Source organism: Hydra vulgaris, chromosome 05 (genome assembly GCF_038396675.1).
Source record: "Hydra vulgaris chromosome 05, alternate assembly HydraT2T_AEP".
Lineage (NCBI taxonomy): Eukaryota > Metazoa > Cnidaria > Hydrozoa > Anthoathecata > Hydridae > Hydra > Hydra vulgaris.
Genome location: NC_088924.1, coordinates 38,870,001 through 38,888,181, shown reverse-complemented (window position 1 = coordinate 38,888,181; position 18,181 = coordinate 38,870,001). Strand labels below are relative to the sequence as shown.

General features: G+C 28.6%; 1 protein-coding gene across 1 annotated transcript in view; it reads left to right on the top strand.

Annotated features, from left to right (window-relative positions):
• The window catches only part of LOC101241437 (double-strand-break repair protein rad21 homolog), a 57,930-nt gene that overhangs the window by 19,158 nt on the left and 20,591 nt on the right, over positions 1-18,181 (top strand). Inside the window, exons 7-11 of the mRNA XM_065798129.1 lie at positions 5,474-5,638; positions 5,900-5,994; positions 8,487-8,560; positions 13,853-14,064; positions 15,239-15,412. Of these exons, the coding sequence (XP_065654201.1) occupies positions 5,474-5,638; positions 5,900-5,994; positions 8,487-8,560; positions 13,853-14,064; positions 15,239-15,412 (720 nt within the window). The remainder of the gene's footprint in view (positions 1-5,473; positions 5,639-5,899; positions 5,995-8,486; positions 8,561-13,852; positions 14,065-15,238; positions 15,413-18,181) is intronic.

Here is an 18,181-nt window from a genome sequence, read left to right as displayed (position 1 = left end):
ATTTTTTATTTTTTACTCGATGTATTTTTTAATAAATTAATTTTTTTTTTGTCTTTTGTACAGTTGGAGGTGGCTTAGTTACTGTGTTAGCTCACCTGTAATTTACTTAAAATGCATGTTTGTGTTCTGTCTTAACATCTGGCATAGCGTAGGCTCACCCTTATGTTGCTATCTGCATGTTTGTGTTCTGTCGGAAACTCTGGCACGGTGTTCACTCACCTTTGAGTTACTTTATGTTTGTTTGAGTTCTGTCTGAACCTCTGGCGCGGTGTTTATTCATCTGTAAGTTACTTTATGTATGTTTGTGTTCCGTTTAAACTTTTGAAGCAATGTGAGCTCAGTAACTAACTTCTTACTCCAACTATAAAACCTATGCTCACCTTAGCCTCTAGTATTTTGTTAGGTAATATTTTTCTTAATGCATTTCCAAAATGTTTTGCCTGGTATTTTAAAGTACTGTTTGTGAAAAGTAATTCTTTTTAACTACTCCAGGTCAGGTCAGGTTTAGGATCATTACAATCAACCTGCTACTTGTATCATGTAACCCAGTACTAACTGCTTCAGGGCCTGCTGCCTTGTAGGATGGGCTTTTTTAGGCAAAGGCTAGAAGAAACAACCTCTGACTTAAAAATCCCTTGCCTTAGGGCTCTTGGTTGACTAAAGGCTAGAGATAGTGTCTCGATGAAAATTCTTATCTTGGGCAGATGTTAATTGCACACAGCTACTGTTTTGTAGAAGGCCACCTACGCAAAGACTTTAGGGGTAAACAGAATAATTCTGCTAACCAGCCTCAAATCTGGTGTAGATGTAAATCTGTGTTATGGTTCTGAGGCTGGCTAGTAGTCAGGTTTCCCGAACTGTGTAGTAGCACTCAGAGACACTGATTCTGTAAACAGCTGAAAAATACCAGAGTACTAACAGTGTCATATTGCGCGTGGATGGTGTCCCTGCTAATGCTTTCGGTGCACATTGCCAAGGCTACATAAGGAGCCCTTTTTTATGACTTAGGAATAATTAACAGGACTGAGATAACTGCAAAGCTCATTGCTTAGGAGGCTGTGCTCTATCTATGAATAAATCAAGTTCTTAACTTTAATCATTTAAAAACTAACTCAAAATTTTAAACATAAAAAACAATCCCCACCATCTTACTGTTTTAATATATCTTTTACAAATATTTATGGTCTGTGAATCAACCTTCCATCAGTTGAGTTTTACCTCTTGCAAAAATTTAACAGATTTGCTTGCTCTTAGTGAGACTAATTTTAAGTCCACTGTTCCTTCTTCAGATCTCAGTGTTGATAGGTACTATTTTTTGATTTGCAAAGACTTTATTAATCACACGCTTAGTTTGGGGTTATACATACCCATCAAATCACCTATTTTTTGTGAAATTAGGTTTGAATCCTTTGACCATTCTTTTATGTGCTTCTGCTTAGGACCTCTTCACTCTATCACCTTTCTCTTTGGTCTTTAATATTCTCAATTTTTCTCAGACTGCACTCTTTTAAATGTAATTTCTGATCAAATTGACTATGCCCTCTCTCTTTAGCCCCCTGCCAATATTGTTGTTATTGGTGACTTTTTTGCTCATCACACTGAATGGCTTGGCTCTAACACCACTGATTCTGCTGGCTGGCACTAAAGCCTAAAACTTCTGCATTTCTTAATCTCTTGCTCAGATAGTTTTGTGATCAGACAACCTTAATCATTTACCTTCACTCCTTGATTTGTGTCTTGTGTCTGACCCTAGCTTGTATTCAGTTTCTCCTTTAATCACTTAGGTGGTTCTGACCATGCAATGATCTTTAATCTCATACTCCTTTTTCCGACTAACCCTATCATCGTACAATTTACTACTATCCTAAAGCTGACTGGGATTCTTTTTGTGTTTTTCTTTGTGATGTCCTTGGGCTAATGTCTTTTCTCCTCTCAGCTGATAAATGCACCTCCTATGTAATCTCCTGGATTTAGTCAGGAATGGAGGCTTTTATTCTTTTATGTTGGCTCTAAGTTAAGTCTCATTCTACTCCATGGTTTTCACCTTCTTGTGCAGCTGCTATATCTAATCGATATCGTTTTTTTCATCTTTTCTAAAAGAACAACTCTTTTGAAAACAAACAACTATTTATTGTTGAAAGAAATCGATGTAAAAAGGTGCTAAGCTGATGCTAAGCTCCATTATTCTTTGTCCACTAATCTCTGTGCATCTAATTAGTGCATCTAATCTCAGAAGTTCTAGAGGCTCTAGAGGCTTTTGGAAAATCTTCAACAGCGTCATCAACAAGGATATGTCTAACATTGTATTTCTCATTTTTGGAACTGGTCTTATTACCTCTCCCAAGGATAAGGCAGAACTATTTGCAAAGAACTTTTCTTCTAATTCGACCCTTGAATCCTATGGCCATTCTCTTCCTTCTATTCCAATTAAACAGGTTAACATTATTAGACAATCAAATCACTTCAGTTTCCCTTGCTAAAGTCATATCTCAATTAAATTCCTGTCACAGTCTTACAAAATTGTTCTCGAGAACTTTCTTCAATTTTCTTTAAACTATTTAATAAATGCTTGACTGAATCTTGTTTTCTTGCTTGCTGAAAAATGGCATTTTTCCAATTTTAAAAATCTCTGGAGAACATTCTGACCCCTCCATTTATTGTTCAACCAGTCTTCATTCTGATTTTAGCAAGGTCTTTGAGTCTTTGGTCAACAAATTTCTCACATCCTATCTTAAGGCAAATAACTTACTGTCAGACAATTAATACAGTTTTCAATCCTCTCACTCTGCGGCTGATTTGCTAAAGTTTGGCATGCTGGTAAATAATAAAACCATATAAACCATATAAAGCAAGCTTTTTCATAAGCTTGCTTTATATGGTGTATCTTGGTAAGTTTTTGAGATCAAATCTTTTCTTTTTAACTGCTTTATTAAAGTTATCCTCAAAAGCCAACATTCCTCTTCATTTCCAGTAACTTTAACTTTATAATCCTGTCTTGACAAAAAGTCTTCTCTTTTTATTTTGCTTAGAACAGGTAGTTGATCTTGAATCTGATCTCTCTTCTGTAACAGATTAGGGCTTGCAATTGCTTGTAAATTCTAACTCCAACAAAACTCAGTTATTTACTACATACAACTATCATAATACTGTATTACTGTGACACTCCTATATTAATGAATGGCTACCCTTTTACTGAGTCCATTTCTTTATGTCTTCTTGGATTATATTTTAATACTGACCTGTCATGGAAAACCATATATAAAATTGACTGGTAAATAAAAACCAACTAAGGTTGTTTTCTTTTATTGTGCTCGCTTATTTCCTTACTCTTGATTCCATTCTCTACCCATACAAATTTTTTATTCACCCCTCTATGGAATACTGTTGTCATATTTGGGCTTGTTCTTCTAATGATGCTCATTCTTTTTTAGACAAGGTCCAAAAATGCATTGTAAACATAGTTAGATCTGCTCAATCTGCTAAGCTTGAGCCTCTTTCCTATTGTTGTAAAGTTGCATCTCTTTCACTTTTCTACAAATACCATTATGGTTGCTAATTCCATCAACCAGTACGTCATTCAGTTAAGTCTTAATTCATTTACTTTATCTGTTCCTGCATGATCTAAAAACTTTATTCGTCTAGTTTTTTCCTGCACTTTAACCCTTTGGAACTCTCTCCTATCTTCATTTCCTTACTCACAACTTTTCAAGTCTTCTGTCAACCATTTGCTTGTTTTAAAACTCTATTCTTTTTTTCCTAGTAACTCCCAACTTAATAGTGGTCGCTTGCAGCCTTTTTGGGAGTGAATTAGAATAAAAAAGAAATGAAATATTTAAATATGAAATACATAAATAATGAAATAAAAACAAATATTTATTTTAATGAAGTTAATTTACTCTCTGACTTTGATTGTTTGGCTTAGAAGTTAATACGAGCAATTCCACATTGAAGGTCCGCGATTAAGTCATAGTCAATTCATAATTTTATTTTTATGTTTGAAAAAAATTTGATTTTATGATGTATCAATTAAAAATAAACTTTACTAAGGGCAGACGTTTTTTTCAGGCAGCCTACTTTAAAAAGTCCATAAAACACGAGTCTTATGCGACATGAGCCTAAAATCTGTTTTTTGCGAACTTTAAAAAGGGGTTGCTTAAAATGTATGTTTGTCTTACTCAGGATCAGTATGTAAGGGATGGCATGTGTATGCATAGAGGAGCAATAATCTTTCTGTTTCCAAAATGTGTGTGCATGTATCACCTCATTCCCTATACCATACATTTTTTTATGCTTACTAGGATTTTATTCAGAAAACTAACTTTTTTTATTGGTTAGCTGACCAATTATGGACAATGATGAGACTGCATGGTTAGATTTTTTTAAAGTTATTTATTCAAAAACATTTAGTTATTGAAAGTACTTGTTAATTGTTATAAATTAGAATAACAAATATATTTTTTTAAATTTGTGTGTGTGTACTTTTATTTTGAACCCTTTCTCTCCCCCATCACTTTTGTATGCTATTTAAACCCCCCACCCTACCTACCCACACACACAAAGTGGGCCAAACAGCTGTTTTTACGGGCATTTGTTCATGATTTTTGAATGAAAAGTGCTATGGGGTTGATTAAGCACTTTTTGGAGAAGTTTTTTTATGTGTAAATTTTGGAAAAACAAAAAAAAATTTTACTGCAGCATATTTAGGTCATAATTTGGAAAAAAAAATTATTTAAAGTTTTATAAAATTGCGTTTTTATTGGTTATAATAAAAAGGCATATAAATGTTTATAAATACTTATGTACTTATGTTGTAATAAAAAGATAACATGTATATCAATTATAAAAACAATTAAAATTTTACCTCTTTTTGTTTTGAAGTTTGTTATAAAAATTAAACTGACAAACTCACAACCCTGGTTTTAAATTTGAGTTTCAAAACAACAAGAGCTTATTTGTTTAAAAAAAGCTAAAAAAAAACTTTATTATATCTTACCTAATGTTTAATATTATGACAACTAATTGTAGGTATTACAAGTATTAAATTACATACGCATGAAAAAAGTAACAGAAATGTTCATGAAAACATATAATAAAATATCTATGGTGTTTCAATTAAAATAATTTTCTGTTATCAACTTATTCTAGGTAGTTTTTTCATTTTAAATAAAGTGACAAGGAATTTAAATATAATTCTTTGAAAGATTTACAAAAATATATATAAGAATGCTTGGTCATGTTTGCTTTAACAGAACAGTTGTTTATGCTTAAGCTAAGCTCATCAGGAGCCTGGTCATGGTTAAGTGTTAAAGGTAATCTAATAGGAAGTTAAAAAATAAAGAATAATCTCATATTTATATTTAGACATAAAATACTTTCATGTCTAAATATACTATTTATTTACTACAAGTTTTTAATGCTTAAGTTTTTAAAATTAAGTATATAAAAAGTAAATATTATCACATTATTTTTTTAGGGGGAAGCTGATTTTTTCCCAATTAATAATACTCCTTTACAATCACCTGTGAAGTTTGAAAAGCATAAAAAAAGAGAAACGAAATTTAGTAGTCCATTAACTGTAAGTAATCGACAAATAAGCATAGAGGAATCAGTTTTCTCTCCATCAAAAACAGTAGTTCAGGTATGTTTTAATTTAAATAAATATTTTTGTTAAAATACGTATTCAAGTAAAAAAAAAAAATTGCCATAAAATTATTATAGTCAAACTTAGAGTAAAGAAATTTTACATTACTTGGTTTCTTTTTGATGAATTTCTGAAATACAGCTTTTATATTTCTTCAAAATGAGTAAATGGTTTATAAATTTGTAAATAAATTTAAAATAATAAAATAAATTTAGAAGGCCTTGTTTGTATTGGTTTCTATTTTTGTAAAAATTTTAGTTGCCTGGTGTTGAGGAATTTGAAGGAAATGATTTTGGACCAGCTCAAGCTGAGTTTTTGCACGACTTAAATTTTGATCATGTCCCATTGTTGAGGTAGATATTAATTATAATTTAATTTGTTTTTTAATATTTAATCATATATAGTATATATAAGGATTTATTTTGCATTTTATTTGTCTAATGTTTACAAACAAATATACAAGTTTCCAATCACTTTAATTTTTTGCAAAAGATTGTTATTTTACTTACTTAGATTCATTACATCTTGCTGGATCCTCTTTCCTTGGCTACACTGCACAATGTTTGATAATCATTCTTGGATGATTTGCTTTGTAAAAACAGCAAGTGTTACATTATTGCTATAGAAATTACCCTGCTGTACTGCTTCATCTTCTTTATTATTGAGTATTTCAATGCCTGTACATTTTTTAATCAACCGTCTTTAGATGCATCTTAGCAGCACACAGCAGCTCATCAGACGACCTTTGATTTCACTGTTCCTTCAGTTCTCTTTTCTTTTTTTTGTCAAGTAGGATCCATAAAAAAATTTCTCTCCTTGTAAATTCTGGTCTTCCTCTTCTTGTAAATTAATGAGACATTTTAACTAATTTCTTAAAAAAACATTAGGCCTTAAAGACTAGACACTCTAATATAACTTCTTGGGAGGGGTTCTGGAGTAGGGACATACCCTCATCTTTATAAATATTTATGACTGACGACTAATGTTGAAAAAGGATTTAAAAAATAAATAACATTTAAATACTGGTGTCTACAAAACTGCATTTACACAAAATACACATAACACTAAATGATTATTATATACATATTGTTATTTAATTACCAGGATTAACTGGTGGGCATAGGTTGAATATTCTCCTAAGACTTGACATCACTAGTGTTTATACAAAAGTTTGTTAACAGAACAACAGAAGTTTTCTAAAGCAAAAACTTTTAATTACAAATAGTATTTGTATTTATTTTACTTATTTATAAATTTTTCTAGTATTTATATTTATTTCACTTATTTAAATTTTTCTTAAGGAAATAGAATTTTAAAAAACTAAATGGTGGCTAAAGCCAGGACCAGGTTTATACCTTTGGGGGTCCTTAGCCGAATCAATTTTCGAGGCTCTCAAAAATATTTTCTAAATAATTTTTAATGAAAAACTATCACATAGTTTATATAGAGTTAGCGAACTGTTCGTTATTTGCTTATGTATCAAAAATTGCAATCATTACAATCATGAAAGGAATGTTTTTTAATAACTATCTAACACCCACAGCAAGTTGAAACATTTTCAAACTCATTTCGAGGCCCACAAAATAGTTAAGACGTTGACCACATCTTTGTCTTTGTACAGGTAAATCTGGCTCTTATTATAGCCTTTAAATAAAAACCAGTTTTTGTAACTTAAAAAACGGTTTTTGATTGTGTCAAATTTATTATAAAAACCAGTTTTCTAAACTGGTTTTGAAAAACTGTCAAACCCTAGACATCACCATCCAACCAGTTCTGGAACTGTACATATCACAAAAAGTGTTGAGTATTTGAAAAATTAATTTAATTAACTATACAGTTTTGTAAAATCAATTTTTTGTTAAATGTTTTGTAAACTTGGTATAGTTGACTATTGACAACATACAGCAACAGAGAAGATGGAGGGGGAAAGAAGTAGAGGACAACCTTTTTATTAAGTGTTAGTTAAAGTATTAAAATGTGCTTTTTTTTTAATTTCATTGTCCTCCCCCCACCTTTCGCTTTAACCTTTTTTCTAATTTCTAGGCCAATGTGCACTGTTAGTAATTATATGTAAAAAGTTGCCTTTTTAAAATAAAATTTTAAAATCATTCAAAAATATATCTATTAAAAATTTAAATTGTAGTAACATTTTAATCAGTTACCACAAAATTTTTTATTGTTTTGCTTTGTCTTCAGAAAATTGTTAAGTCAGAAGTTATTTATGTTAAAAAAGATATTTAATGTTTTTATTTATTGTCTGTTAAAAAAATATAAGCCCTCTATTTTCAAGCTTGATTATCTTTGAGCAATTGCTGTTTATAACAAAGAAGACTTTATTGTTGCTGTTTATAACAAAGAAGATTTTGTGCCTTATAAAAGATTTTTTTAGTTAATTAGGAGTAGCATAGGAAGGTCAAGAAAGTTAGGGAAGGGACTGATAGGGAATTAACGAGTTAAGGTAGCCGTAGTCAGAATTTGAATGAATAGAACAGAAAGTTGAGGGGGCTTTTGTCCCCTTTGTCCCCCAACCCCTGTTTCTACTCCAGTGAGTTAGTACTTGTAATAGCGCAAAGTAATTTTTAATTTTATAGTCAAACTGGAAAAATTCTATTGATGAAGATTATTTGAAAAATGTTTCGTTTAATTAAAATATAAATAAGAATTAGGTGTATAACTATTATTTTATTATCATTGTTATTGTCCTTTTTATAAATTATTATTATCTTCTTTGTATATATTATTATAAATGTTTTTTTCGTTTATTCAATATTCTTAACAGTAGCCTAAATTCTTATTATTTTGTTAATTTTAATTAATCACAAATGTTTTTCTTTTTTTGTGTTAGACTAAACTACAAAAAGAGGTTAGCCCCGTTATTTGAAAATGAAGAGGATTTAAATTTAACAAAAAACAAAAAAGGTATCATTAACTGTAAAATTGTTATAGATTTTTTATTATGGATACTCTTGTTTCTATAGATACTTGAGTTCACTATTTTTTATATATTTTAAAAATTTTGTAACAAATAAGTAGTTTTAAATTAGTTTTTTTTAACATTAATTTTAAAATTAAAAAAAGACTTGCTGTTCTTCAGCATTTCATCTTTCGATCATGGTTATAATATTATTTTTGGTTGCTGTTGAAATCACTTTACAAAAATAAAAAGGAAAATAAAATGGAAAAATGTTGAAATCAACTGTCCATTTTTTAAAAATGTATTTGAAACAGGTTCAGCCTCCGCTACTGGTACTCCTACACAACTATTCGAAAGTTAAATCCCAGTAATTTTGTTGAACTTTTTGCTGTAGACTCTAGTGAATGCTAAATTATATTAAAAAAAAAGTTTTACATCAATATTAACATAGCATTCTTCAATTAATCGTTCTAGCTTTTTTAATTTTTTTCAGATTAAAATTTCACCTGGTAATATTTCACCCATCACTTTAGACTTCAATCTTGATTTTGTAAGGAAAGCATTAAAAACTCAATGAAACACTGTCACAGAGTCTGTAAAAATAGTCAATATTTAGTTTCTGTATCAAAGTTAAATTCCTTGCATCACAGTTAGTGCTTCCAAAATCTATACCATTTTTCATTACCGATATTTCGGTACTTGATTTCTCCAAGGTTATCTATCATGAACATTAGTGTTTTATAGACTGACAATAGTGTTGTATCATTTCGGCACAATGTTTCCACAGCCAGTTTTACTGACACAAGACATGAAGCAACAGCTAAAATTGCATTGAACTCCTTATCAATTACCTCAACTTTGGACTCAAGGTCAATCAGTGACATTTGAATGGAGCTTTTCAATTTTACAAAACGTTTGAACATTGTGTGCAATCTACTTCAACAAGTTTTGGAGTCAAGTATTTGTTAAAGGCCTTTACCAAATTTGTCTAATGTGTATTTTTGAAGTATTTGATCATTTGGAGAACTGCAAAACAATTTCACAATGGTGCGCACCTTATTGATTAACGGCTAAAAATTATTAGTCAGCTTAATAGAGTCATTTTTTTTACTCATTACAACTTGAAACCTGTCAAAAAAGTTGTTATCATTATTGGTTTTGTTTGTGTCGTCGATTTTGTAAGAAATATGTGATCAGAGGTTCGGATTTTTTATCCGTTGACATCTTGGGACAATTTTCTCTTCACCACGTCAATTTCATGGTTAGTTCTTAGATGCATATGCAGTACACTGGTACTTCCACCATTTGTCTCTTGTTGCACTTCTTACTCTTTGCAAATTGATTTTCTTTATCACGCGAAAAATAAAATCTCACAGAACTTTCATCAACTCATTCGCCGGTGCTGAACTCTTTAAATACTTTTTGGGACATTTTATGTATTTCTGGATATTAAGTTAACTCAATCTATTAGACATAAAACATTGATTATTAGTTCTTAATTCAAAATGCATAAAGTTTTTTTAGTAAAAGTAATTATAGTTGCTGTTATTTCTATAACTTTACATGGCATACCATTGGGAAGCTACACCATGAAAAACGTTTTTTAATCTATTATCTTGGCGTTTTTACAAAATTAAAAATATGCTCAACTGTAACGACTTTAAACTTTTCATCCTTTACGTGCAAAACTCAAACATGCGTTCAACATTAAAGCGAGTGACGCAATGATAATATTTTAAGTCAAAGCTTTGTTTATAGAAGGAATACAAAATTTTACTTTTAAATTAAACAAATTTTATCATTAGCTAAATATTTTTAACAATAGTTTTTTTATAAAAAATCAATTAAACAACTTTTATTTCTCCATCCCAAACTTATTAGCAAGCATGACTTTATATTCTCATTACAAGATGAGCAAGTGTTGTTTATTGTGACTGGAAGTTTTAAATACTTCATTCACTTTTGTGTTTCACATAAAGAGAGCAATCACATCTGCTATATCACAAGCCCTCTACATATATTTTTAATACCGATATTAAGCCAAACCAATACCAGTATTTTGGTACTTTAAAAAGTTCGGTAACACCGGTAATTTGGTATAGGTACTACCAGTATTAGAAGCACTAATCACAGTGTTAAGCTTTGCCATATTTATATAAACATGTGGCATCCTTTTATTTTGAAGTACCACAGTTAGGAAAGTTTAAAGAGATTCCTCAGTTTTAAACTGAAGATAAGCTTTGCATAAATCAATTTTTCTCCATTCTTTTAACTTCCCCATCTTCATCTCTTGTATATGCTTCAATGAAGTTTTTATCTTCTTTTCACTTCAAAACAATTCAAACTTCTTTGTTTTGTTCCCATTTTATTTTTGTTATACTCCAGCTGATCTGATCCTGTAGTTCATTTTTATATTATTTTCAAGCATATTTCAGTATACTTTGCAACTTTGTTAAACAGTTAGTTAGGGTCTTTTCCATTCAACACCGTCGTAGCTAAATTATTTTTGTTTTTAATTTCAATTTTGCTGACTTTATCCTTTTTCATTTCACAATAAGTAGACCCAAACTTTTCCATTTTTAGAGGAAAAATTAAAAAATTAAAAAATTAATAACATAATGAAACTCATTCCCGGTATTATATTAACTACAACTGACTGAAAATCCACTGAAATAACTCTGTCATATACTTTGATACTGCCAACCTCAAGAGTCAGAGTTGCTGACCCAATAATTAATAATAAATTATGACAATAATGATTTAAGATTGTCTTTAAACATCTTGTGTCTACCATAGCTGCTGCTACTTAACCATTATCTTTTAAACAAATAAAATGCTTTGTTGCTTGTAGTTTAATAGCAATAAAACAACGTTTCATCAAGATGTTTTTTCTTCAATAAATTAAATTTTTTACACATTTTCATATAAATTTATATTGAATAAAAATCTCTCTTTTATCTAAAAATCTCTCTCTAATCTAAAAATCTCTCTCTAATCTGAAAATCTCTCTCTAATCTAAAAATCTCTAAATTTCCTATGTTATTCAGTTGGAATTTACAATGGAATTAGATCCAGTGGGCACAGAACGTCTGCTGGACGTCTTAAGAACGTCCTATGGTCTTGTGACATTCATAGTGCATTGTCTTTACAGATGTCTGCGAGACATCTGTACCCACTGGGAATTATCTAGATTTTTGTATATTTTCTTTATCTGATACTGACTCATGCAAAAAAAACAAAAAAAAAACAGTTTTATCAATAATTACCTATTTTACTTTTTTCTGGTCTATAAAATGAAAGCTTTCTTTGCTTCTGAAATCTTTTTTCATTTACTCATATCCAACCTTTAACTCTTAATCAGAGCCATTTTAAGATTGGAATAACTTTACTCTATTTTAAAAACTCTAAAACCAATTTGGCTGTATGTTTGGGATTGTTATCCTGTTGGTATACCCATCCTCGAAACAATTATCCTTTGCATGAGGTAATATAATAGTCTTACATATATCTTTGTTCTTTTCTTGATTTATAGTCTCAGTAATTATATGGAGCGGAACAACTCCATCCTAGTCATTTCTATGCATTAGGCTGCAATGACAATTCTAGATTGTGGTTAAGATGGTTTGCCATTTTTTATTTAAAAGTGGTCAAGAGTGAACTTTTTCAGTAAGATATCGGGGGTAAGTTTATAAATTTTTTTGATAACTTCTCAAATGTATGTCATTTTTATTAAAATGACACAAACAAATAAAAAAGTGCAACTTCAGCATAAAGCGCAATATATAGCAAGAAAGAATATTAAATTTGTAACAAAATGGAATCTGGGTTTAATAAAAATTGTTGGCTTACTATTTTTTAGCCTTCAAACTTTTAATAAACATTAATAAATGGTATATATATCAACCCTCGGAATTAGGGTTGGCATTCGGCATTATGAATACTAGCAGCAGTAGGTAATGTTAATAAACACTAATAACTGGCATATATGTATATATATATATATATATATATATATATATATATATATATATATATATATATATATATATATATATTATATACATATATATGTATTATATACTCTTGCATAGTCGTTTTTAAGATTTTACCAATAAATGTCAGCTTTAGGTTTTTTTAAAAAAAATTTATTTTAAAAACCAGAAAAACTTTTTTTTTTTTTAATTATTTGATGACTGCCTGCCTCAACCAAACTCTCAGTCGATGTAGCAGCACTCTGTTGCAAGTCAGGCTAAAAGATAGTCGATGTAGCAACACTCCTTTGTTAGCACTACTCGAAACTTCTCACCTCATAAGCGGAAGTTTTTAGTTAAAAATAACAACTACTCTAAAGAAACAAAAATAAAAACAGTACACAAATTATTTAAATTATTAATATATATATATTTTAATTTGTTATTTTGTTAGTTTTGTAATATAAATTTATTTTAATTTGTTATTTTGTTAGTTTTGGTTTCTTTGTTTTTGAAACTCTTTTTCCATTACGCTTAATATAATAAAAGTTCCAAATGGCCGTGACCAAGTTGTCTATAATAAAATACTTGTGTGGACATTCAAGACAAAAATCTTGTATTTTTGACTTGTTCGTCTCATCTATTAATCATTATCTTGCTTTATGAACTTCATCTTTTCTCTTCCAAATCTAGTAGTAGTTGCTTGCAGCCTTATTGGAAGTGAAGGTGTTAAAACATACTTCATATTTTTTATATATGTTTTCATCTTTTGTGTACATTATTATATATTTGTATGAATGTGCAATATTTATAAAATGCTACTTATAATTAATTTAATGATAACAATAATAACAATTCAGTTTATTATAATGTTTAAATATGTTTGCTATAATATATTTGCTTAAACTTTACATGATAATGATGTAAATAATTAAAAACAAAATAGAGCATTTTTTTAAACAACAGTAATCAGTCAAAATTACAGTTCTTGATATATATCATAAGTTGCTTAAGCATCAAAATCAAAAGTTGCTTAAGCATCAAAATATAAAAAATATATTATATATATAATATATATAGAATATGAGATATGAGAAACAATTAGCACCTTAAGAACTTGTGAAATTTTCTTTCTGTATAATTATTAAAAACAAACAATTTTCTTTCCGTATAATTATTAAAAACAAACAATTTTCTTTCTGTATAATTATTGCTGTTATCCTTGCATTGATTTCTTTTTAACTTTATAGTTACATTTAAATGCATTACATCTTTTAATTTTTTAAATTGCATTATTAAAATATTGACTATTTAGAAATTTTTTAGATTACTTTGAAAATGTTGAGAAAACACTTCTTAGATCACCACAAATCCAAAGACAAGGTAACTTGAAAACTGGTTTAGCTGACACATTTCTTCCTCTGGAAACTGATATTGATGGGCTTCATAATGAAACTGATTATGTTACTACCCTTCCCACTAATTTTGCTGATGAAACTGAAGTTACAACTGTTATGGCGGAAAAGACTGTAGAGGGAGTATGATTAAATATAAATTTTATTATGATTAAAGTTGTAAGTTCAAATCTTTAAAAAAAAGTTTGTATATCAGCAAAATTACTTATTATAAATGCTGCGTTTAGAACTCTGTTTTATGTTTTTAAAAAGTTCATTAAAAATGTGAAGTATACTAAATATGAACCTCCTCTTCTTTCTTCTCCTCCTTCTTCTTCTGGTCTTTTCAGTTCTTTATTAATCCCAATTTAATGCAAAGAGGTGAAACAAGATTTTTAAGGATCTAGGTTCTAGGGATAAATTTATAAAAAAGTGGTTGATCTATTTAATCAGAAACATCGAAAAAAGTGTTAAATTTTTATTCCAAGTAGCTATTGTGTTAGCCCAGAAAAGCGTGTTGTGAAACAAATTTAAAAGGGTCTAACTTTTTATACTGATCACCAAGTAATGTTATAGTGGCAAGTAATGTCAAAGTAATTTTAATATGTATCTTTAAGTCTCTTGACTAAATCTTTTATAGTAAACTTTCCATAATTGCAGCAAAAATTTGTTTTGATTATAAATGTTTGGCTTGTTTCTTTTTATTTAAAGTTATCCCCAAGTGTCAAGTGTCAATAATTCTTAAAAAATAGTTTCTAGTTCAACTTTTCAAAACAAATTAATTATCAAGATATTAGCTGAAAACTTTATAATTTTTATTTATCATTTTATTTCTCTAATATTTCTGTTAATATTGGAATTCTCTTTTGAATGCAAAACAAAATTTAAAACAAAGATTGAGTTGTTTAATTTTTATATCCAAAAAAATAATTACCGATTCAATTTTAACAAAAGAAATAAGAGAAAAAATGCACCATACTAACAATCTTACAAGAAAAACTATTCGTTATAGAACAAATATGTTTACGATAGAACAAAAGATATGTTATAGAACAAATATGTTTAAAGTTTGTAATCTTTTAGGGGGAAATTTTGTTGTTGTTTTTGATCAGTTTTAATTAAATTTTGAAAAGATTTTGAAAAGATTTTGAAAACCAAAACACAATTTACAGAATTACCAGTTTTAAATTTCAAATAATCTTATTATTGAAAAACTTTCTGCATTTAAATGAGTAGTTTTTTTACTTCCTAAAACAAATATTTTTGTAATGAACTAGGATTAGCTTTTTTACTAACAACATTCATTTTTTTGTTTCAGAAAAAACAGAATTGGAATTGTAATCTTGTTACTCCTGCAGATGCTATTATTTTAAAACCAAATGCTAACAATCCAAAAAGAAAACGAAAACTTTTTGTTGATGATGAAATTGCATTAAGTAGTCAGCAAATTAAAAGTAACTTAGCAACACCAGATACACTTTTGAAACCACCGGTATGTTATAAATATTTGAAGCCTTCAAGTGTTAAAATAGTTAAAATTGCTATTTTATCATAAAGTGTTAAAATTGCTATATTTTGTTTTATTATATAGTAAACTGTGATACTTAGCTATTTCATTCTCTTTTTCTGCTCAAATTATGGTATAATTTTTCTTTACACATCTTTTTGTTTAAAGAAACTTTTACAACAATTTTATAATTTTTTTTTTACTTTTTTACTTTTTAGTCCTAATTCAGTTATGTCCATATTTAAAGTATGTAAAACACTTAATATCTAAATAGATTTGAAAAATAATATATTTTCCTTATACATGTTTTGTAAAAATCTATACATTAGTATAGTATGTTGTTAAATAAAATTTAATAAGTTAATTAATTTAACTACATATTTTATCTTTAAGTTTTTAAATCTCAACATACTTGACAATTATTTTTTGCAATGTAAACACTGCAAACTTCTTACGTTTTCATATTTTTAGTAATAATTGACTTTTAGAGCTAGTAAAAACATACACCAAAGTACAATAAACATTGTAAACATTGTAGCCATCATTACACTGAAAAAATAATTTTTGATGAAAACATGATATTCTTTTATCATGTTTCAATTTTTTTTTCTGATTGTTTCAAATATTCAGCAATAATTTTATAGAATAAAGTCATATTAGAGTTACAAGTACTGCTTGTGTTGCATTTTATTTTAAATATATTATATATATATATATATTTTTTATTTATATATATATATTTTTTATTTATATATATATTTTTTATTTATTCTATACAAAACTATGTTTCTGTTCTAATAAAAAGTTCATTTATAGTATTTTTTTTATTTTATGGAGCACATTGCTAACCTTAAATATGATTCTTATTCTGTGACTATTTTCAGTATACAGTAGCTTTTAAACTTTAACTAAAACTCAGTTACTTTCAACCAATAATTAGCATCTTGAAATTATTTTATTTATCAATGGTAACTTAGTATCTTCTACTCTTGATCTTATTGGATTGTCTTTTACTTAAAACTTCTCTAACAAACTTTATATTGAATTCATTGCAAAAGAGTCTGCTAAAATTGCCTCATTCAAAAAAATTGAATGACTCCTTGCAACAAAAATGTCCAGAATTAATAAATTATAAGGTGTTTCACCATGATAATGCACAACCATGTACTTCTTTAAAAACTCTAAAAATTATTGGAAATTGGCTGGGAAATTAGGCCTACCTTGCCCACCTTAAAAGATTGTGCTCCATTAGACTATCATCTGTTTCATCTACAAAATTCTTCAACTAAAAAAACATTGAAGTCTGGCAAGTTAAAACACACCTTATAGGACTTTTTGAACAACCAAGTAGTATTCAACAATATTTGGTTGAATAAGAGTTTTGTATAGGTAGAGAAGGAAATCAAGAGTGTGAAAATAATGGTATCACGATAAAGAGATGCAACCTTAATGCATTGCATCGAATTGTAAATATGGTTTTCATTGCATTGAATTGTAAATATGGTTTTCATGAGAATTTAGTAGTAAATGATAGTTTGAGAAATCACAAAGTAGAAAACTCAGTAAGAGTGTTGTCAACAATATTGCAATAATCATTAAGAGTAAACAACTGAGTTTTGTTATGGCTAAAGTTCATTAGCCATTACATGCCTCAAACTGTCCCAAAGTCTCAAACTATCACATTAGAAATCAGCTGCTTGTTTAAAACAAACAAAAAGTGATTAATTTTTGTCAAGACTAAGTTATAAAGTTGTTTCATCAGCCAATTTAAAAATAAGATTATCAGTAGGATAATTGATATAGATGAACTAAACAGGACCAGGTATAAAGACTTGTGGCACCCTCTGCATTACTAGAAATGAACAGTGGACAGTGTTTTCTATATTTTTTTTTTTTACAACTTTTAATAAAAGACAAATATATATTGCTGTCAGAAAGAAATAGTTCAATAATTCTAAAAACTTCTAAAAACTTCCAAAAAAACCTTATAAAAGAGCTTATTGAGAGGACCAGCATGCTAGACTATTAAAAGTTTTTAATATGTCATAAGGAATGTCTCACCACTTTCTCACTGCTTCCATATAATACATGGTAGAATTTTATTGTTATAGTGGATGACATGAATAAGAGGATTGAAATTAGTATTGATTGTCAGTTTTTAGACTCAAGATATTAGAAAATATTAGAGACATTAAATATATTATTTAAAAAAACTTTTTTTTAATGTAAAAAATGTAAAAAAGACTGATTGGCAATAGAGAACTAGAGTGATCTCCAGAATTTTTTAAAGCAGAACACAGATGCCATTTTCCAGCAGGCAGGAAAATGAAGAGAGTTCTTTTGTTTTATTTTTGAATACTTTTGTAAGACTATAAAAAGAATTTTGTCTGGAACTTTTAATGTCTCTAATATCTATTTGTGTATCTGGGAAAATTTCTAAAATTATTATATCATTTCTTTTTAGTTGCTTTGTTAAAGTCATCCATTAAAAGCCAACACTCCTCTTTATTTCCATAACTTCTAGGGTGCCTCAAGGTTTTTATTCTTGGTCCTGTTTTGTTTCTTATCTACATTAATGATCATTGTGACAACCTTACATTTAAAGTGGCTATATTTGCTGATGACTCAACTTTTAACTTCTGTCTTGACAAAAAGTCTTCTCTTTTCGATTGCTTAGAACAGGCAGTTGATCTTGAATCTGATCTCACTTCTGTAACAGATTTGGTTTTGCAATGGTTTGTAAATTTTAACTCC